At 41.6% G+C, this 23,205-nt stretch overlaps 1 protein-coding gene across 4 annotated transcripts in view; it reads left to right on the top strand.

Moving 5' to 3' along the window:
* Nucleotides 1–10,912: 10,912 nt before the first annotated feature.
* TJP1 (tight junction protein 1) overlaps nucleotides 10,913–23,205 on the top strand; it is a 148,084-nt gene continuing 135,791 nt past the window's right edge. For 2 of the 4 annotated variants that reach the window (XM_075007346.1, XM_075007345.1), the window contains exon 1: nucleotides 10,913–11,249. In XM_075007346.1, the coding sequence (XP_074863447.1) occupies nucleotides 11,217–11,249 (33 nt within the window). In that variant the 5' untranslated portion in view covers nucleotides 10,913–11,216. The remainder of the gene's footprint in view (nucleotides 11,250–23,205) is intronic. The other 2 variants (XM_075007348.1, XM_075007344.1) reach the window with 1 other exon arrangement.

Genomic DNA, 23,205 nt, shown 5'->3' with positions numbered 1-23,205 from the left:
TATATGGAATGGTAGAAGAGAGCTCTTGAAGGCCAGATTTAGGTCACTAGTTAGGAGATTAAAATTCTCCATGGTAGCATTCTCTGAAATGCTTCAGTTCAATATGTAGGATCATTAGACAGGTTGGTAGAACTATAGAGTCTTGATTCATGGATGAGATGATGGTGTTCAGAGGAGGAAATTAATTTTATTAGGAATTGTGGAAGCTTTCTGGAATGGAGGAGTCTACAAAGAAACGATGGTCAGGGAACCAAATTATTGGCACGTAAAATTAAAAAGGTCATAAAGGAATTTGGACAGAGACATCCCTTTGGGGAGGATTTATTGAAGGGAATTCCTTTATCCTAGTAAAGGAGACAAAATAAATATTTATAAAGTACAGGTGGGAAATGAAGAACAACAGCGAAATTGAAAAGAGTCTCATTCAATTACATTTTATCATCATTATCATCATCAACAACCATGGACTCAGCACCCGTTGGTGTCTGACGTCTCTCTCTTTATTTTTTTTTAACTTTTTTTTTACATTTTTTGCATTTGACATTTACAATTACATCTTATGAACAAAGACAATTGAAATATTGACAAATCTTATAAGTGCTTGTATACCAATTTAAGACATCTAAATACAAAGTTGGGCGGCCTCGAGTGCCTGGTATTAAATGAAGATATCAGTATAATAAGCATCACAGAAATCTGAGCTAATCATAATCAAGGTGACATGGCAATACCAGGGTACAAAAAATGTAGTATGTTGTGCTGGTGCAGGAGAGGCAGTTGTATGAGAAAGAAAGCACAGAATCAAAAACAGAAAAATCTGAAAGGAATCAAATAATACCACTGAATCTCTACAGATAGAAATCCCATGCTTGAATAATAAATGTATCATAGTGGGAACATGTTACCAACTGCATGGCCAAGGTGCTGACGCTGACTGTGAAAAGCTAAGATCAATTAGAGAGCACACAAAAACAGAAAACCCAATAATAATTGAGGATTTCTTCAGCAAGGGATAAAGATGTAAAATTAAAATACCATTAATTACTGCTTTTGTGGAGCAGTTAATCCTGGAATTCACCAAGAGAGAGATCTGGTCCAAGAAGTGAATATATGTGAACTACTTTGTAATAGAAATCATAATATAATTAAACTTAAACTTCTTTGTAAGGGGACAACACCAAAAAACCCCGCAACAATCGCATTTAACTTCAAAAGGGGGAACTATGCAAAAATGAGGAAGCTAGTTAAACAGAAATAAAGGAAGTCACAAGAGTAAAATGCCTACAAGCTGCTTGGAGACTGTTTAAAAACACCATAATAGAGGCTCAAACTAAATAATAATAATTAATACAGTCAGAGGACCAAAAATGTAACCCCAGCTAAACAAGAGTGAAAGAGGCTGTTGTTACTACCTCTGTTGGGACAAATGAAGGCCCAATTTGTCAAAGGTCACACAGGATACTTCTACACAACAGCCGTATTTTGAAATAAGATATATCTTAATTTTGAAATAACACAACCATATGCAAAATGCATTTTGAAATAGCACCCAGCTTTTTTGAACTAGCATTTCCAGGCTCAGAGTGCTATTTTGAAATAGTGCCATTGGAGCAAACAGATTTGGTTATGTAGAATTCCAAATCATCAGCTAAGTGAATATTTTATTCAGTATCAGCAGGCACAGCAACAACGACTATGAAGAAGATTGTACAGGTTGAACCTGTCTAGTCTGGCACCCTTGGGACATGACCACTGCTGACCAAGGGAATTTGCTGGATCATGGTTGATAATGTCTAGCACATCGTCAACACTTCCACTGTTTAATGGACTCTTAGGCTGTGGCCGCACTGGGCCCCTCCTTTTGGAGGGGGCATGTTAATGAGAGATTTTGGAAAATACTAATGAGGCGCTGGCATGAATATCCAGCACCTCATTAGCATAATGGCAGCAATGCGTGATTAGAAAGTGCTGCTTTCGGAACACACGCTGCCTGTGTAGACGGGGGGGGCCTTTCGAAAGGACCCCCTCTACCTTCGAAAGCTTCTTCCTAAAACCAAATAGGAGGGGACTTGTGTGGCCACAGCCTTAGAAGACCTTTTGGGGTAAATTACAGCTAAATAACTACGCAAAACACTGAGAGCCAGGACTGGTGACTGTAAACAAACTTTATGGGATTGCAGGAAACTTGACCACACTCATGATAAGTATTCATCTGCTAACTAAAATCATGCTGGATTATGGATGTTGCTGGATGGGAGACTTCCGGAGTAGAGAGGTTCAGCCTGTGTAACCATTTGTATTCTAGTTTTGTGCTTTAATCACATTTACAGTTATGAAGGGCTCACATGTTAATCTAAAAAGTTTTCGGGATTACTCTTTGCATGAACATGTTTTTCTTTTAAAACTTGAGCTAAATTTTTTATTAAATATTTCTTAACAAAAAAGGAAAAATATATGAAAAATATGAGAAATATCCACTTTTTATACAATTAAGAAAGGTTAATTTTTCTAACAACTCTACTTCCAAAATGGCTGTGGTAAAACATTACAATTGTTATGGAAATAGCCCTCATTGAAGAGAATGCTTTGAGTGTGCTAATAAGAACTGTTTTTTGCAGCCTATTCAGTCAGTGTTCTATGGACTTTTAAGCTGATAAAATACACAGCAAAGGAGGTCTATGATGCATGTGCATGGTTGTATAACTTTCGGGGGAATAGCAAGTGTAGTGCAGATGTCTTCAGTGGTCTTTGTATGACATACTTTGTCTCCCCTGAACCATTTACAGTCTGCAGGAGAGGACCCTCACTACTTCATATTTTAAGACCAGTAGATTTAGAGATGTGGTGTGGGTCCTCTGGGAGCCACCAACCTAGCAAATGGATGTGCATGGAAAATGTTAATTAGTGCCTTCCATGATTTGGGGTCTTAGAATACCTAACCTCCACAGCAGTTCACACATGTAAAACTCTATTTACCAAGTGCACAAAAGTAAACACCAAGTAAATCAATGGACATATTTATCTTGGTTTCAGTGGGCACTGGACTATTCCAAGCTTTTCAAGATTGAAAATGTTTTCTGTTGGGTGCATAAGGATTCAATGTGAATTGACGGAAGCCTAGTCCAATGGAAAACTTATGTGCTGTATTACTGTGAGCCTGGTTTCAATTTCAGTGGCTTGCTCTGTTTTCAGTTCGTGAATGCTGTCATCTTTGTAAGCAGCTCTGACTCTAGGGTCCCTGTTCCCTGGACTAACTGTGTGTCTGCCAAGAAGTTCAGAAAAGTGGCCTTGTAATTGTTTTCCTGTACTTCTCATATCCAAATCCTCTGTGTTGGAAACAAAAAATACGTTTAGACTAGCAGTGCTGTATTATTGGCCAGTACCTAGTGTATGATATTGCAGTAGAAGTTTCATTATTTTACAGTATACAGTAGACACCCAACCTATGTGGAGGTTGCGTTCTTGAACAACCTGTGTAAGTCAAATTTCATGTAACTTGGGGGAGCCAGGAAACTGACCAGTGTAACAGTGTACAGTTTACAGCGCTTTTGCGTTTCCTGTCTCCTGTGAGTGGCGGGCAGCCAAGAGCCTGGCTCAGGGCTGCCTGCTGCTTACAGGAGAGGTATCCCCACTCGAATCAGTGGTAGCAGTTGCTCCTTTTAGCAGCAGCAGCCAAGAGTCAAGCTGACAGGAGCAGGGAAACTGAGCAGCACAGCAGTGCTGGTCAGTTTCCCCGCTCTTGTGAATGGCGGAGAGCTGGTGCCTCAATCCAGGCTGCCCGCAATGCGCAGGAGCCAGAAAAGTGACCAGTGCTGCTGCACTGGTCTCTTTCTCGGCTCCCCTGAGTGGCGGACAGCCAGGGGCCAGCTCCCCGCCACTCAGAGTTGTGTTAACATGAGATACGCACAACATGAGTGCATATTTCTCAGGGTTCTACTGTATCAATTCTTGACCACCTTAAGTGCTATGAAAGCTAACATATGATATGTCTTTCTCTACAGCCTCTTCCCATAAGAAATTTCTATCCAGCTCTCCTGTTGCACATTGTATTCTGAAACAGTTATATGAAATGAAGAATGTCTAACTTATTTTCATAACTTGTCATGAATTGTATTCATTTAATATGTTTTTAAAGATGAATATTATTAGCATTATACCAGTCACCTAGGAAGGTGACATAAAATGCACGTTCCCCCAGACAGCTAAATGTTCCAGTTGTATTTTTGACTTACTTAGCTGAAATAAAAATATGTAATATCACAAGGTACCAGACACCTCTCTAGCTGGTATGCATTAAAGGTGGTTTAGAAGCATAGATATAAACTGAAAGGGCTCACAGTGAAAGTCTTGGCTATACCCAGTCCCACTCCATTAAGTGTTGCTGTTAAACTCTCTACCATGAGGTATGGATGTGCATTTCTGGGGATAAAACTGAGTAAAAAAACTGTGAGAAAAAAGAAAGAGAAAATAATTAAAAAGGGGAGAAATCTGGAGAAAAAAAACCAAAAATATTGGATATTTAGATTTCTAAACTCTCATAATTAGGCAATTAAATTTTTATAAGAAAAAGTATTAGGAAACAAGAGCTCATGTTTTTAGGGTATTTTTCTGGTCATGTTTATTACCAGTATAACAATTGGTATGTTTTACTGTTCAAAGTATATATCCTTCCCATCAAAAATATCAGTCACAACTGTTTCTTTTGGATTACAACAGCATTCAGAGAAACAAATTCAAGTTTCAAAAGAGTTCAGGAACAGGAAAACCACACCCTTGCAAAGCACACACAGCTTTATTTTTGTGGATATTTGAGGATTTTTGGCTTGGCTTTCAGAAAGCAATTTGACCATTTAATAGTGTGCAGTCATTTCTGAAAAATATTGACTGTCAATATATTAATGATTATAAAAACGAATTAAATGATTTTGCTAATATTTAAAAAGGGACCAACTCTGGGCTGCCTTTCCAAAAAGTTTGTATCTTGAAGGAGAAAAAGATCTTTAGATGGATGTTCTGATAACAGTGAGCAGTTTTATGTGAAGACAAACTTTTCTTATGTTGGGTTCTTATCTTCAGTTCTTATCTTCTGTCAGAATAAGAATACATAGGAAAGAAGTGCTATCCACATACCATGTATGTGGTTCTGTGAGAATGCTTCGAATTCAGCAGTGAATAAAACACAACACGATTAGTAACAATATTTCAAGGCTAGAACATGTTTTCATTCCTTTTTGCCAGATCAATTTCTGGTTTTACATCACTGATGTGGATGGAGCTACACAAGGAGTAAACATAGGCCCTATTAAATTTCACAGTTGTCTCTTATTACTTTTACCTTCCCTCTTCCATCTAATAAGTCAAATAAAAACAAATAGAACAATACAAGGTAAGCATATCTGGCATTTTGGTATTCAATGAGAGAAACTTTACATGCTGGATCATTATATAAGAGTAGCATAGATTAGCCATGATGTGTTTTCAACAGTGCCCTGGCGTTGTAGTTCTATTAATGGGAGAGGGGGGTGGATTTTTAAAAGATTGTGTGATAGCAAAACACTCAGAACATTGTTATGTCTTCTCTGGTGCTTCTGGGGTGGAGACTAAAGCTGTATGCAGCTTTTTTCATCAGGCATGGAAATACATGAGTATAGATCAGGAAATTTTTTAAAAAATAGTACACATTAGATATCAATATGACATGAACTTTATTTCCTAAGGACTCAGTTCAGTAAGGTTCTTAAGCATATGACTAAAGTTAATCACATGGATGGTCCTATTGATTCCACTAACCACCTTCTAACTTAGTGATGAGGAAGCTTATTAATTACTGTACCTGTTGTTCGTCTTTTTCTTGTGGTTTTCTGTTTTGCCTGATCCACCTCAGTTTCTGAAAATACTGATTTTTGGGCAATTGTCACAAAAATGTGATTGATTACACATATAACCCCAGTGTTTTCTGTAAAGTGAGTGCTTGGGAAACCATCCAAAAGAGATTCAAATGTTGTCCAGCTAATTAGAAGAATGCCCACAGCGCCCATAGCTGGCAGATATTTCTGTTGGTGGTGCACATCCCCATATGCATTGGTGCACATAACAAAGTGTAGTCTGCTCCTGTATGGAAAAAAATTTGAGGGAATTCTGATACCAACACCCCACACACACCCGCACACCCACTTTTTCTCATTCTCTCTCTCATTTTATCTTTTGCAAGACCTAATTTGTTACAGCAGAAAACACAAAGGAGTGAAATTTGCCCTATCTGGAAGCTTTGAAAGAACTTCTGTAAAATCATTTCCTTTTTGGGCCACAGACACCAAAAACCCACAAAGGAAGTTATCTGTACAGTGGTTGTGGTTCTCCAGTTTCCTTTCTTTCTCAGAATAAAGCAATCAGAAAAGTTAAATCATGAGAAATTACAGAAACAGATTTCCTGTCGTCTTAGTGCACATTGTGTACGTACCATAAATTACAGTTAAGAATCCACACGTGTGATTGTACATGTTTGTTCTTTAAGTTAAAAATTGTATTAATCTTGGCATGAATTTCTTAGGAATTGTTACTAGCCGAACTATAAAAGATGATTTTTTTAACTGTATTACTCAAGTTCAAAAGAAATCCAAATATCTGCCAACAGAAAGGAACAGTTGTATACTTTTAATTTTTTTATGAATAAGGAGGATGGAACACAGTCCTGTAGTCCTTACTGAGCCAAAGTAAGGAGACTGTTGACTTTTTTATCCTCTGAAAAGAATGTGGGAGCAGGCCCCATTACTACTAGCTGAAGGGAAAATAAAGATTCTAATTATGCAGCTAGATTGCTCAGGTGGACTCTTACATGCTCTCATAATTCTACTAAGGTCAACAAACTCTGCATGCATGCAGTATTGCCAGCTCTCATGATATTTCAGGGGTGTGAACAATGTTTTTTAGAATGTGGTAGTAAAGGGGAGACAGCTAAAAAACCCCAGCATTTCTTCATTTATTAATGCAATTACGTTTGAAGCTCTCTAATGCAGAACTCTCTTGTCTGGCAACATTCATAATCCAACATGATTTTAGTTAGCCAGATGATTACTTATGAGCATGTTGCCAGATTTCCCATGGTCTCATAAAGTTTGTTTCCAGCCGCCAGTCCTGGCTCTCAGTGTTCTGTGCTGTTATTTAGCTGCAGTTTACTACTAAATATCTTACAAGAGCCAAGTAAAAGTGCAAGTATTGGTAATGTGCTAGAAAATATTGACCTCCTGTGGACCAGCAAATTCTCTTGTTCGGGACTAGTCAGGTCCCAAGAGTGCTGGATGAGAGAGATTCAACCTGTACTAATTTTGTGAGGGAGGCTAAATTCCCTAGTTGTGTATTTTCATGTATTTGGTAATTTCCAGTTTAGGAATGTGATTACACCAGAATCTCCATAATCTGACATGATTTTAGTTACCCTGATGATCATTTATCATGGATGTAGCCAGGTTTCCTGTGGTCCCATAAAGTTTATTTACAGCCACCATTCCTGGCTCTTCTGTTGCAGAATGGCAGGAATACTGAAATCAGCTCTTGTGCATACCCAGTCTTTCAAACTCCTACATATCCTAGAGAATCCTGTCCCTTAGATCTCGTGATGAGTACAATAAAACATTCTGTATGAATTTGTAACATTTTGGTATCCATTCTTCCTATAGAATAAGAAAAAGTAACTATAGCTTCCTGTTCATTCTGTTCTCTTTGCTTGATAGTTTCTTATGTTTATCTGCCTCTCTTCCAACTCTGTCCCCCGGTGTTTTGCAGTATCTGAATGCCTAACACTAACAGTAATGCTTCTTTTTTCATATTATCCCCACCCCCACCCCAGCTCTGCCCCATTTCATTCTCCTGCTCTATCTCAGCAATTCACCTAATTTCTCTCTCTCTCTCTACCCCTACCTAGAACTCTTTTTGCCATTGGCTCATTTTAACTCCATGGGTCCCTTTTTCTCCCACTCTTGTCCTGTTTTCAACTTTTTACTCTCTCTTTCCATCCAATTCTTTATTTCCCCTTGAATCTCAAGGATTGTATTCCCCTCTTTGGGCCACTCTCTTTTATTCCCTTACTGAGTTTCTCTGCCTGCTTTTCCACACTTTACAGTTTTCCGGTTCTTTCCTGTTGTGTTCACACCCTTTCCTTCCTGCCCTTCTCTGTGTGTGCTTGTAGACACTGTAGATTGAATATGTGGCTATAAAACATGACCTTTTTTCTTAACTACAGCATAAGTGTATCAAAAGAAATAAAAAGCAAAGCTCACAATTATTTCAAGTAATTAGTAAAAACATCCTAATTGGAGATTTGTACTTCTGTCCTTGTGCAATGCTCTTCTAAAGTCAGCCAACCTGGCCAGTGGAGAATTCCTGCACTTCAATACAGGGGAGACTGGGAAGACTGGAAAAAATAGCATGAACGTAAGATCATAAGAATGGCCATACTGGGTAAAACCAAAGGTCCACCTAGCCCAGTATCCTGTCTGCCAACAGTGGCCAATATTAAGTGCCCCAGAGAGAGTGAACTGAACAGGTAAATATCAAGCGATCTCTCTCTGCCATCCATCTCTAGCCTCTGACAAACAGAGGCTAGGGACACAGTTCCTCGCCCATCCTCGCTAATAGCCATTAATGGACCTAACCTCCACGAATTTATCTAGCCCTGTTTTAAATCCTGTTGTAGTCCTAGCCTTCACAGCTTCCTCTGGCAATGAGTTCCACAGGATGACTGTGAGCTATGTGAAGAAGAACTTCCTTTTATTTTAAACGTGCTATCCATTAATTTCACTTGGTGTTCCTTAGTTCTTATATTTTGCAAACAACTAAATAATTTTTCCTTGTTCACTTTCTTCACACCTCTCATGATTTTACATACCTCTACCATATACCCCCCTTAGTCTCCTCCTTTCTAAATAGAAAAGTCCTAGTCTCTTTACTCTTTCTTCATATGGGACCTGTTTCAAAACCCTAATAATTTTAGTTCCCCTTTTCTGAACCTTTTCTAATGCCAATATGTCTTTTTTGAAATGAGGAGCCCACATCTGGATGCAACATGCAAGGTGGTGGTGTACCATGGTTTTATGTAAGGGCAGTAAGATATTCTCCAGTTTATTCTCTATGGGCTTGTCTACACTACCACCTTCCTTTCAAGGAAGGATGGTAATTAGGTTGTTGAGAGTTTACTAATGAAGTGCTGCTGTGCATAGGCAGCACTTCATTAAGAAAATTCCTCCCCCCAGCAACTTCGAAGTTTTAAACTTTTGAGGAGTAAAGGGACTTAGAAGTTGCCCTGGCACTTCGAAGTGCAGGTGGGTGAGCCACAGCTAGATGCGTGCCGGTACTTTGAAGTTTAAAAGTAAACAAAAAATAAAGTTTAAAACTTCGAAGTTGCCACAGGGGGGAATTTGCTTAATAAAGTGCTGCCTATCTACGGCAGCACTTCATTAGTAAACTCTCAACACCCTAATTACCATCCTTCCTTGGAAGGAAGGTGATAATGGAGACAAGCCCTATCTGTTTTTAAATGATTCTAACATCCTATTTATTTTTCTGACTGCCGCTGCACACTGTGTGGATGTTTTCAGAGAACTATCTATGATCACTCAAGATCTCTTTCCTGATTAGTTGTAGCTAAAATAGGCCCCATCATATTGTATGTAAAGTTGGGCTTATTTTTTCCAGTGTGCATTAGTTTACATTTATCCACCTTAAATTTCATTTGTTATTTTGTTGATCAATCATTCAGTTTTGTGGGATCTTTTTTTGTGACATCTATGTGACCAAGTAGTCTCCAAGTACCAGAAGAGCTCATGAAGGTGGCTAGTAGCAGCCAGTACAGCACAGAACAGCCTGGTGGCTGCCCTAATCTATGCTAGGGAATGTGCTGGTCCAGAGCTTTCCCGGGATCAGGGAGGAGAGTCACAATGGCCTCCCTCAACAGAACTATGCCCAGCGCACCTTGAGCACAGCTGAGAATCTGGCTCTCCATGTTGAATTCTGGCTTTGACTCCTAAATTGTTACCTGAAATTATTTCTTTTTTCAGTGTATTGCCTATATTCTCTACTTCTTTGAACCAGTGTAGTCGCCTATACCTAGCCAAACGGGTGCATTGTGCAGGTAAAATACTGCCACTTGGATGTGGAAATGCTTAAAATCCGTTTGTCACTCACTTTCCCTGGGGAAATGACTTTGATGGATGGAAGGGTCTGTTTGTCGTCTTTACATCTCTCTACTAGTTGAAAAGTGAAGTAACCACCCTAGCAAAATCATATCAGAGTACAGTTTACATAAAATGGAATGATACAAGTGTCAGACATCTTTTTTAAGTAAGCCTGCATATTTTTCCCTTTCCAGCTCTTACAGCAGGCTTAGTGGCATGCAATGCCAAATAACAGCGCTTTTAACCTGTTCTGTTTTGAACTTCCCGTAATGTTTCCAAAACTCCTGTGCGGCTGACTCCACCCTGAGGGGGCCGCGGGGGACCTCTTGCTTTGTGCTCACTTGGCCCTGTTTTATTCTCTCTACAATGAACTCCATCCCCGGCCCGCTCTCTCCCGAGCCTTTCAAACATTCCCCTGGCCCCTGATAGGCTTGTGTGGTCTGGGGAACTCTTTGCCCCAGTCACCAGTGTCTGCAGCCCGAACCAACGCGCTGGCAAGAATGGGGAGAGGAGCGGGGGCTGCGAAGTGGTGCCAGGCCGACTCCTGCCCAGGGCCAAGGCGGGGAAGAGGGGTGCTCAGCGTCAGGGCCCCGGCTTTGCACTCCTGCGCGGTGCCCTGTGGCCTGGGGGGGAGGGAGCGTCCGAGGAGCGGGGCTGAGGCGCGAGCTCCCCCCTCCAGGGAGGCGGGCGAATGGGCAGTCCCGGCAGTCAGACATGTCAGCGGTTGCTTGGCGAGAAAGGCATGTAGCTGCTGCTGGGAGCGGACCTGCCATTGTAGGGGGAGCCAGTGGGGAAGGGCATTAGCTCCCCACCCCCCGCACAGAGCCGGCGCGCCGCCGAGCTCGGGCCAGGGCAGCCACCCCCAGTTCCTGGCCACTGAGGTGCTGGACTTTTATCAAACTTGCTGCTGCTCCGCTCTCCCCTCCCCCGCGGCCGGGCCGGGCCGTGTTTATTCGGGCGGCCGAGGGAGCCGCGGGAGGAGGTGGGGACTCCGCTCTCCCTGGCTGGAGCCAGACTCGCACTCCTCTGGGGAAAGGAGGAAACAAAATGTCTGCCAGAGCCGCGGCGGCGTCCTCCAGGGTAAGAGACTCCCCGAGCCCCGCAGCCACCCGCTAGCTTCGGGGGGGGGGGGCCCGGGCGCCAAGGCCGGCGCCTCTGCGCGGGGGGGGGAAGCCCACGCGGCTGTTGTCCGCCCGTTGGCCGCTGCCCGCCCGTGTGCCTGGCGCTCCCCAGCCGCTTGCGGGGGACTGCCGGCTCGTGGGGTCCTGGTTATCCCGGGAGGCGGGCACGGAGCAGCCGCTTGCTCCTGCCGGCCGATGCCCCAGCCGGCGTGGCGGGGGAGCCGCAGGCAGCTCGGAGCCCCGCACCCTGGCCTTTGGTGGGTTCTCCCACCAGCCTCCCCCACCTGTTGGGTGGCCGACACGCGGAGAGCGCCGCGCCGGCCTGGGGGCTGTGGGGTGTTGGCGACGGCAGCCCTGCCGGGCCGGCAGAGCAACGCGAGCTGGCTCCACAGCGGCTCGGAGGGTCGCTCCCTCAGGGGAGGGCCCTTCTCACCACGCCGGCTGCTGAGGGGGGGCGGTAAAAATGTTGAAGCAACTGTTGAGCCCCAGAGGAGGGGGCCTCGGGCGCGGGGCTCTGAGCGGGGTGGGACGCGGGTTGGCTGGGTGTTGGGCTCCGAGGAGAGCTGCCCGGACGGGCGGGACGCGCAGGAAAAACCCGACTTCGCTAGACTGAGCGCCCGCAATACAGGATTCCTCAGCCACCGCCTCTGACTCAGCTGGAGGAAGTTGCGGCTGACTTATGGCCAATGTATTCGGGGCTGTGACAGCCCTTGAGAAACTCCTCCACCTGATCTGTGGGTGTTTAAAGTGCAGGTGCCCGGCGCGGGGTGTGTACTCTGATCTCTGTCTGCAGTCGCTTCGTTTTCCCGGGGGAAAGAGGAGGAGCTCGGAACATTCAACAGGTTATTTCTTTTTGCGCCTGAAATTAAAGGGGCGATTTAAAAGTGTTTCAGTGTTGAAAAGCTCACTCATTTCAGCTCCAAGTGATCCCAGACTCTGACTCGTGGAGTCATTAGAACGATTTCTTTGATGTGTTGACGAATGTTGTTTTGAAATGTTTGCTCTCAAGTGAAACTATTTGGTTTCGGTCTGATGTCACTTTTCAGTAAGCACATGTACCTAGGAGTGCTCCTTTTCAGGAAGAGGCATTAATGTGGCAGGGTTTCTTCTTTGCTATGTAAAAGGTGAGCATTAGAAGTACTTAATACTAGAAGATATGATGAAAATTAAATGTAAACTGAAGTTAACCGGATTAATTTGCATATATTAGGATATTTAATTGTCTTGAAAACGCAGTTAAAAGTTCAAAATGTCCAAAAATAATTTAGTCACATACAAAGTTTAGTAACAGAGAAGGAGCTGTATTAGTTCGTATACTAACAAAACAATTGCTAGTCATGTAGCACTTTAAAGACTAGTATGTAAACATTCAGAGGGTAGCTGAGTTCATCTGTATCTTCAAAAACAAGAAGTCCTGTTGGTCTATAAGGTGCCACAGGACTCTGTTGGTTTTTATCAACATTAAATTTCAGGCTTAAGTGCAATGATTTAAAATGCATCCGAAGAGGTTTTTTTTTTTTTTTTTTTTAAATTTATGTACACCAGTGTAGCTTACACTACATATGCTTTGTATTTGTTTGGTATTTACAGTAAACTTTCATATCAGGCAGCCCTGAGACTGGGAGGTTGCCAGATATTTAAATATTCTGGATAATAGAGAGATACACCTAGCAATGCATAACACTAAACAAAAACAAGATTAGGTATTAAGAGCACTCTATTTACCCACAACAGCAATATTGTATGCTGTAAACTTACACTGTAAGTGCTGTATTTGTATTTACTTTCAATATACTATACTTATGGGAAACATAATTAAAATTTACTTATGGTTAAAATGCTGGATATGGAAGTATTTAGTGTAGTAACTTTTTAATATATTTGTTAAACTTCCAATTAAAGCATATTTGTTTATTTCTTGAATAAGAACAAAATTGTAGTACACCTTAGCTTTTTGTATCAAGTCCATGTGTGTACTTGATAACAAACAAATGCCTGGAGGATAATGCAGTTGCTACTGTGCAAGGATACTAGACTAGTGTTTTCACAAACTATGTTCTGTGGAAAACTGGTGTTCTGTGAACAACTTTCAGGTGTGCGGTGATAGCTTAACAATTAGCAATGGCTTGTGGAGCATGTATTTATTTTCTGTAATTAAAACCAGATACAATGTTACTATGATCCCTGATTAAATTTTTGCTGTAGATATTTGTTTGATGTGTTTTTTGGTTTTGGGGGATTTTTTTTGACAAGAATATTTTTAAAGAAAATATTCATAGGTTTTCTGCACATAAATATTTAGTGTTCCATGGTCTCAGAAAGTTTACAAAACACTTTGATAGTTGAGGGTCAGAGCCATAGGACCAGGGAAATAGTCTCATCAGGGTAGCTGTATAGTAGCAGAGAGGTAGCCGTGTTAGTCTGTACTCCAGCAAAACAAAGCAACACTTCTTTGTGTGTCCCACAAAAGTTCGTCACCAAATAAATCATTTTGCTAGTCTTTAAAGTGCTACATTTCTGCTGCTTTTTTTCTGTCCGGGTAGCTGTGTTAGTCTAGCTCCAGAAACAACAAGCAGTCATGTAGCACCTTAGAGACTTAACACATTTATTAGGTCCTGAGTTTTCATGGGTAAGGCCCTCAGATTTTTCACAAACATGCTGAAATGGGTTTTAAGTTCACACCTGGTGTTTTTGGTGCATGCTTGTTCTGAAATACTTGAATTTTACTAAACCAAACTAGTGGCAACATTTAGGCTGTGGCCACACTAGCTCCTCCTTTTAGAGGGGCTGTGGTAATGTGGCACTTTGGAGTATGCTAATGAAGTGCTACTGTGAATATGCAGTGCCTTATTAGCTTAATGGCAGCCACATGCGCTTCGAAAGTGCTGGTTTGGAAAAGCACACCACTCATGTAGCCAGTGGCCTTTTGAAACTACCCTCCCCCTGATTTTGAAAGCCCTTTCCCAAAACCAAATGGGAAGAAGGGGCTTTCAAAATGGGGGAGGGGAGAGGTCATTTTGACAGGCCCCTGGCTACATGGGTGGCTGGTGTTTCAAAACTGGCAGTCTCAAAGCATTTGTGACTGCCATTATGCTAATGAGGCACTGCATATTCCTGGAAGTGCCTCGTGAGCGTATTCCAAAGTCCTATATTACCATAGTTTCGGAGGGGCTAGCGTGGCAGCAGCCTTAGTGTTTTGGTGCAAGTTTGCATGTGGGTGTATATTACAGGCGCTCTCTACTTACTGTAGTGCCAGTTAGCTGAAACAGCATCCAGATCTCTTCCATACCAGATTGATGGGCTGTGTGGGCGTGTGTGCATGCATGGCATGCCTAAGTTGATTTAAACAAAAGGAATTTTTATTTTAAAACTGCTTTTTCATTTAGATCAACAATTCAAGAACTTTTGTTTTCAAATTGGTAAGGGTAAGCTATTAAAAACAACTAATTCAAAAGGACAGATATAGGTCCATATAATTAACTTTAAAATGTCCATATAACTAACTTTTCTATTTGTTATCACAGAAGTGTTGTGGCTTTCCATTATGGGGGAATGAAGTCAATTGAATTTCAATATAAAATCATTAACACTTACAGGATGCTGATATTCCTGCTTAAGTGATTAGCCCCCAGACTGATCGTTGTGTGGTGACCTATGCCCCATGCCACTTCTCTAATCCATAGTTGGAGACATAAGGAAGACAAATTTAGCTTTAAGTATTTCAGAAATGTTAGATCTCTTGAGGACTACTAGTGCCTTTCATATTTCAGTTTCAAATTTCGATTTATCAGTGGTAAAGAAGGGATACTTAATTTCTTACGTTTGTGCCAGTGTATTAAGAACAATTTTTTTTAAGGTGGTTAGAAAAGCTTTTTTTAGCACATTGGAACCTGTTGAAATTTTTTCTGTGTAACTCACTATTTGTTATACCAACTAGTATTAGTTTTAAAAGAAGTTTGGACCACATGTAACACATCTTTGCTAGCTTATGGGTAGGAGTTTTCCTTATTGTTCATTTGTTAGTTTGCTGTGTGTTTGGTCTTCTTTCATTACTCAGATTTGGTTCTTTAATTCTTTATTCTCACATTACTCTTGAACAGTAAAATTATCCGAATATATATTCCTCAAATACTTTTTTGTCCTATTAGAGATCATTTGTAGTATACTGTCTTCCCCTTGTCATTTTCTGCATTAAAGTCTACAGTAATTTCATATGAATTTGATTGTAAAACATGGGGTGCTTCATCTTTTCTGATGGGCTGTGGTAACTTAATTAATTATTAAGAATAATTAATGTTAAAGAATAAATGGACATAAATCAGACATTAGGAATGGTAATGTACAGAAGCCCGTGGGGGAACACTTCAATCTCCCTGGACATTCAGAGGCAGATTTAAGGGTGACAGTTCTGAAACAAAAAAAATTTTAAAAATCAAATAGAGAAATCTCTGAGCTGAAATTTATTTGCAAATTTGACTCCATTAACCATGGATTAAACAGAGACTGGGAGTAGCTCACAGCTTACAGAGACAGCTTCTTTGCTTTGGGTGCTAATAGCTGCCCATTAGACTCTGACAAAGGCTCACCATCCCCCTGCCTGATCTGACTTGTTTTTTCCTCTTTTGATAAGTACTGTTGATATTGGGCCATTTCCACCTTGCTGAATAGACTTGGTCAGCTCTGGCCCTCCCTCTTACTGGGACCCCACTCTTTAAATACCTCTCTGAACCCCCCCCCCCACTCATGCATCTGATGAAGCGGGTCTTTGTCCGCAAAAGCTTATGCTCCAAAATATCTGTTAGTCTGTAAGGTGCCACAAGACTTCTTGTTCTCGAAGCTCCTGACTAACACGGATACCTCTCTGATACTTAATATGAACTGGAGCTCAGGTAATGGTGATGAGATTCTGAGCTTTTTACTTTTCGATTGCAAGTTAAAGTCCAGCCTGAGCTGGTAGTGACAAAAATTATCTGATAACTGTTATGTGGCTTATGAGAAATGCTTTTAATATCCATTCAGTTCTTATTGGAAGCGTGTCCCATCATGGAACTAACTGGCATTAAATAGCCTCTCTTCTGTGGCTGCCAAAGAAGTTATGAGGCTGTTGCCCTTGATATATCTGTGTTGTAGTTAGAGGACAGGACTTTCAAGCTGACATCTTTTTGGCGCATACATATTTACTATTGGTGACTTTTCCCTACCATACCCATAAACTTTAACAAATTGTTTTCCGAGAACAAACACCTGTATGTCAAAACACATGGTGGTAATTGAGTCTCGTACAATTTGGTTTCCAGGCTGTTTTACTATCTCCCCTGTAAGCTTATATTTAAATCCTTCCCTCCCCACAGGAGAGAGGAAGGGGAGAAACAGCTGCTTAAAATGGAAGTTGTGTTTAACAGAACTTGAAGTAATCATTATCCTTTTCAGATAGATGAACCTGAGGAATCTGAGCTGCACACTTCTTGGTTTCTCTGCCTGAAGGGATGACTTTTCACTCACAGTAAATATAGGTCACCATTCCATTCTGAAATCTGACATTTGAACACCCATATGTTTGTTTCCTCTGGAAACTTTCATGCAAGCCATTAAAGTGTACTAATTACTTAAAATTAAAGCTTGTGTGATTTATTTATTTCTTTACCTAATATTGGTATCGATACCAGTGAAGATTAATAAAGGGAAGACTGGAGGGGAGGAGCAGGAATTTCTACAGACTTTTTCCATTTTATTTGTGTTTGAGAGAGCACTTCCTCAAGTGTCAGACCAATCCTCTGTTGGTTTTCTGTAAGGTTCTTCACTTACTGCAACAACGTAGAAAGAAATCAGTGGAAAATCAGGTTTTCTGGAACCACAAACGCTGGTGGTGGCCTTGTGAATGTCTGTAATACCAGGTCCTATTTTAAACTTTGAGTTTTCTTTATAGTCAAAAGATTTTAATTTGTACTTTTAACTTGTGTGGAAAACATTTGTTACTTTTTCCAACTTTTAAGTTGAAGTAACAGCCCTTAGGTGAGTTACCTTTTTAAAGTTATCTTTAGAAACCCCAAAACTCCAATGGTTTCTTTCTTATCTGGCTAATAATACTGTTGGCAACCATAGGATTCTGAGAAAAGTTCAGCTGTGTTTTCAGTAATAGTTGTGCTGTGAAGCAAAATTATTTAAAGACCCAACAAAGAGCCATAAGTCATGTGGTTGGAAGGGATCCAAGTGCTGTACATAGTTGTCAGGGAGTGTGCACTGAAGTGTTTTTCCTGTTCAATATGCAGGAAAAAGATTACTGTTATACTAACAAAGTCTGAAATCTAAGGCTGTTAGTAAGCTGATTTTAGTCTTATAGAAGAAAATAAACCCAATAAGATATTTATTCTAACTGCCAGTTAAAACGACTTTGTTAGGAAAGCTGCTACATAAAAAGTACAACTAATCTCACTTGCAAAAACATTGTCCAGGCGAATACTGGAAGAGCATGAGAGCACATCAGTGTTGGTCACTGTTTGTGTATTTTGGTAATGTGTAGCAAATATTGTTGCCTGTACAAGTCTAAAAATCTTGATACTTCATCTCTCTGACTCCTTAATATTTCAAGTTCTTGTAAGGTTGAACATGTGTCCATTTTGAGAAAGTGCCCCACCCAAAATTTTATGGTAAATGATTCTGACCAAAAAAATAAAAAAGGTTGTACTGGTGAAACACTTTTTTATGCTGTCAAGTATATAGCATTCTTTGTGATTTTATTTATTTAGAATTGTAAAAGGAAGATAACAAATGCCTGTCACAATTTCTGGACACTCCTCCAAAACTTCAACTCATCAAAATAACAAGAGACTCTTGGGGTACACCTACACTACAAAATTAGGTTGAATTTTTAAGATCAGTTTTGCAAAGTTGAGGGTTCATGTCTACACTGGCACGTAGTCAGTTGAGTGCATACCCGTTAGCGTCTCAGGACATAGACAGTGAATTTCGAAAGATTGCTGACTGTGTGCAGATGCTCTGTGGGTTATTTTGAAAGAAGGCCATCTTTCAACCTCAAATTTGAATGTACTCCCCAGTGCAATAAGGAGTGCACAGTGTTTGAAAAAACAGCTTTATAAATGACCAGGCAATGACAAGTCTGTCACATCTATTGCTGTTAAGGAGGTGTGCCCTCAGTGATATGTGCTGACCTGTTTAAATTTCCCCTCCCCCATGCAATGTGAGCAATAAAGACATTGTTTTTTATGAGCTTAATCCTTTTTAGTCATGGGACAGTAAAGGTGTTCATGGCAGAGGTTTTGGGGGTGGGTGATCATGCTCACTTTGCCATCACAAGGGGTGGGGAATGTCAGCCTTCTGTTTTGAGAAGGGCCCCTGAGAGTGAAATGCAAGACTGCTTTTGACTCCCCCTGCATTTTGGGGGGCTGATGGGCGGATGATAGGGATTGTGGTGAGGAGGGAATGTGGTTGATCATGGGCTGCAGTGGTGCTCTGTGTTCTTGTACTAAGCACCTCAGGAGCTCTATCTGCTGCCTCATCAGCTACAACATCATCTCCTGCGTCTGAACTTTATGTTCCATGAGCACCCTCCTCTGCTCCAGTGGGGTTATTGTCCATGCATTTAACAGTGCCCTGTTTGGGTGGTGGCTTGCAAGTGTTCTGGGAGCACATCTGTGGCAATGTCACAGCTTGAGCAGGGAGTTGAGCGTCCAGCACGTTGTAACAGAACAAGTGAAGGCCAGACATTAGGGGGAGAAATTTACTGTCGATGAGAAGCTTTACAACACAAAAAAGAATTTCATAAGAGCCTCTGGAAAACAATAGGTATGTGTTATGCAAAAGGACAGATGTTTTTACTTTTAAGTGTCCTCAGTGCAGCAGGTACATCAAGATCTTAAGGGACCTGTTTAACTCAGTTCACTTCTAGTCATAGTACTGCAGATTGGTGCAGGCTTTCAAGCCTGTAATTCCAAAAGCAGTTTCTGCACCTGTGCAAGCTGCTAGTGAGGTTGGTGGTTGAGAAGAGGGGATAGTGGCTTTTGTAGCTGTGACATGGGTGGTAACCCTATGTTTCCCCTGCCCACTTTGCTGAAAGCTTCCTTTCCCCCAGGAGGCAATGCATGGCAGTGTACCTCTTGCAGTTGCTGCATGCTTCCCTCCCCTCCCTTAGCTGGGAAAGTTTCTGTTCCCCAGGAGGCTGGGGAGGGATGTGGTCCAGGCACATCAAAGCAGGCTGTGCTATTGTAGCTTAATTCTCCTTCCCATGCTATCTCTAGGTTTCAATGAGAAATACTAGCTTGTTTAGAATAACAACCATTGATAAGGAATGGATGCTGACTGAATGTGGGCAGAAGGCTGTTTGGTGTACTGCATTGCTATGTGGTGCAGTGATGCCAGATAACTTAACTTCTGGCGTGGAAAGGTGTCCTATCGTGGAGGTCAGAATGAGCCTCCCTAAAACTCATGAGAAGGATAAAGAGTACTTTGTCTGAGAGCTTTATGGAGGTGTGTGGGGAAGATGAGTGCTCCATCCCCCGATACATTAGCAAGTTGTTCTGAGGGACCCAGGCTGTATAGGTTACAGTGCCTATCACAGATCACACCCAATTGCTTTTGCTCTCTTGTAGCATGATTAAAAATGAGGACTTGCCACATGTGCCCTCCCTGCTGTCAGGGTCTGGCTGTGAAATGTCTTGCGAAGAGCTGGTCAGATTCAAAGTTACAATGAGTTCCTGGGTATTGGTGAGTTCAGCTGCTCTGTTCTCTTTCTGACCACTGTCGTCATCCTTCCCTTCTTCATCCTCCATGTCTTCCCTGCTTTTGCCAGAGGCTGCATGAAAAATCTCTTGGGAGATATCAGTGGACTGTTGGGGCACTGTCTCTGCCCCCTAAAGTCCCATGTAGCATGTGCTCATAGCAGCAGCATGTTTGCAGCAATGACCCAGAATGTCCATTTCGTTCCTTTGTCTTCCGGTATGCGTGCCTGAGCTCCTTTATTTTCGTGTGGCACTGCTGGATGTCCCTGGTGTATCCTTTTTTCACCGTGTCCTGTGAGATCTTGGTATAATGTCATGTTTCTTTTGGTGCTTTGTTGTACTGCCAGCACAGACTCATATTGCGTGCCACCTCCCCCTGCCCCCCCAAAAGCCGGCAATATAGTTGTGACTCTTTTGCACTGCTGGAGAATAACAGAGCTGCAAGTGGTGGCAGAGTGGTCACACTCCAGGAAGCCAAGAACATTGAGTATCATAACATTCCATCTGCGCTACCCTGAAGTCAGCCAGGCTAGTTGATTTTGGCATTGTCTTGTGAAAATCAGGAGTATAAAAGTCATCCTTACAGGCCCTTAAAGTCAGCGAAATGGACTCTATAGTATGGACTGATGACTTAGAAAATGGAGCTAAGTTCCACCAAACTTCCTAGTGTAAACCAGGCCTCAGACAGAACTTCTTACTTCAACCACTTATGAGTCTTATAAAAAAATTGTGGCAACAGCCATGTAGTTAAATACAATAATCCCTCCCACACCTCTTCACCTCCTCAAGAGCCTAAGAGGAAAGGTAAGCTCTGTAGTGTACTTAAAGGTAACAAATGTGGGATCTACTGGGTTATAAATATAATATTGAGGACAGTAAAACCATACACCTTGTTACATGCTGCTTGATAAAGTTGTCTTATCTTTGTTTTGGTGGCACCATGTTAGGTTTTAAGCCCTGTGCCAGGTCTTTTAACGGCTATCATGCTTGTTTATAAGGTAAGAAAATGTGTGATATTGTGCAACTTTCATAGTAAACTGTCAAAAAGTTAAATCAGATGTCAGCCATTATTGTTCCCTTTCAGATCTTACCTCAATCATGCTATGCATGGATTCACTTTTTAATGCATGTATATTGTAAGCTCTGTAGCCATGTTTTTGCAGGCATTGTAATGTGAGTAATGACTTTGTCGGTGGATGTGTTCTCTAGTGGTTATACAGTTTAATTTTTATCAGGAAAAAGCCATGAGGGTATTCTATGGAATTCTGAAATTTACATACAGCATATTTGAACTCAGTGTCTGAAAGAAATTTGAAACTGAACTCATATAATATTAAATTTTTAAATGATAGCTGAAGTAGCTTTGCCGTGTTGGGGGCAGAGTATGTAAATTCAGCTGTGCATAGTATTTGATTGTAAGTATACCTACTGTGCATACTATTTTTAGGTCTAGCTTTGCTCAACTTCTGTGTAGATGAAGGAAATAGTGGCTTGATGTTCCCTAAGTCAGTGGTTTTCAGACTTCGGGTTTCAGAATGTAAAGCCCTGGGTTGCCCTGCTCTGACCAGGGACTATGGGCCATCTAAAACTGTGTTGTGTTCTGCATTTTGAGAATCTCTCTAGTCCGTACCTGTTTTGACACCATTCTGTGCCCCAGAAGTGACAAGTAGTAGCTCTGGCTCCTACACAGGTGGGCTGTGGGGCTCTGTGTGCTGTTCTTGCGCTGAGAATAAGCTCTGTTTTCCCACTGGCTGGTTCCCAGCCAATGCGGGGGGGGGGGGGCAGTGCCTGAGGATGAGAGCCACGCAGAGCCTCTTATGCCCCTTTCCTTAGGAGCTGGACCTGTTGCTGGCTGCTTATGAAATTCATTATGTTCTGTGGTGCCAGGGAAGGAATGGGAGCTACTGGAGGTAAGCCCATGCCCCAGTCCCTTGCCCTGAGTCCTTCCAAACCCCCTCTTGCACCCCAAACCCCCCAGTTCCACTCAAAGCTTGCACCCTCGGCCTAGCACCCTGAGCACCTTCTGCCCCAGCCCAGAGCCATCTGTCATTCCAGATTCCTCATTCACAGCTCTGGGTCATGGCTATCAACAATTTTCTTCAACTGAGTGGGAAAACCACTTCTCCAAGTTGTTACTCCCTAAAATAATCCTGGGGGGATAATTATGAGCACTAAATAACTTTTGGAGAGCAACAGTGCCATGGTCATACAGGAGCTCACTGTGCTCTCATTACAACTACTAGTGTAAGGGATTACATAAAGCCAGCAATATTAGCAGTGTCACATGTTGGGGGAATCCTTAGCTAACTGCGTAAGCCAGCATTATGGTGAACCCTCTGTTTACATTCTACTTCTGCTGTAGCAGAACCCTCTACTTCCATTCTAGCCCTTTACGTATCTGGCATGAGGAATTGTCCCAGTGTCTGTGGAACTGAGCATGCATACAACAAATTGATAAATCAGTGGATTCTTCAGTAATATTTTGAGAGCTTTTCAGATTCCATTTATTATGGTCTATTTAATCACTTCAAAACGGTGACCAAATACAGATATTGGAAATTTATGTATTTAATACTTTTGTTGTAATAGGGAAAATTACTATTTAATAATCTCTAACTAGATTTTGTTTACTACTCCGTTATAAATAAATGTACTATTCTTCTTGGATTATATCAACTCCTCCCATGAAACAACAGTACAGACTATTGCAGTGGAGACTCAAGTATTCTGAGAAACGTACGGTTATACATTTATTCCCTTAGACCTAAATTGTTAATCAGACTGCACAACTCCTTGTGTTAGGAGGAGAAATTTAATGATGGGGTCAGCATTTCTTTTATGCTGCTCTGTTATGTACATCCTTCCTTTTGTACATACATTTGTTTAATTGAACACAAGTACGATTTAAACAGTCTACTCAGTTTGTTACAGGATCAAATCTTTAAAGCAGGAGTCAGACTTTCCCAGGTGGAGTGCCAAAGTTTGACCTTTTATCCTCTGTATACGGTCTGAGTGCCGGTGATGCTTTTTTAAAGTCGCTAATAGTCATACTTAAAACAGCTTCACTAATAAATTAAGATGCAGAGCTTTACTGTTTAGGTGGTGGTTGATGGCATTAGCTGGTCTTTTGTTAATCCACAGGTGGCATGGCTTTGAATAAGCTGGCTGTAAGGGGGAGGA

The sequence above is a fragment of the Carettochelys insculpta genome, chromosome 12, assembly GCF_033958435.1.
Source record: "Carettochelys insculpta isolate YL-2023 chromosome 12, ASM3395843v1, whole genome shotgun sequence".
NCBI lineage: Eukaryota > Metazoa > Chordata > Testudines > Carettochelyidae > Carettochelys > Carettochelys insculpta.
Note: the sequence above shows the minus strand (reverse complement) of the source record. Positions and strands in the feature narration are given on the sequence as shown.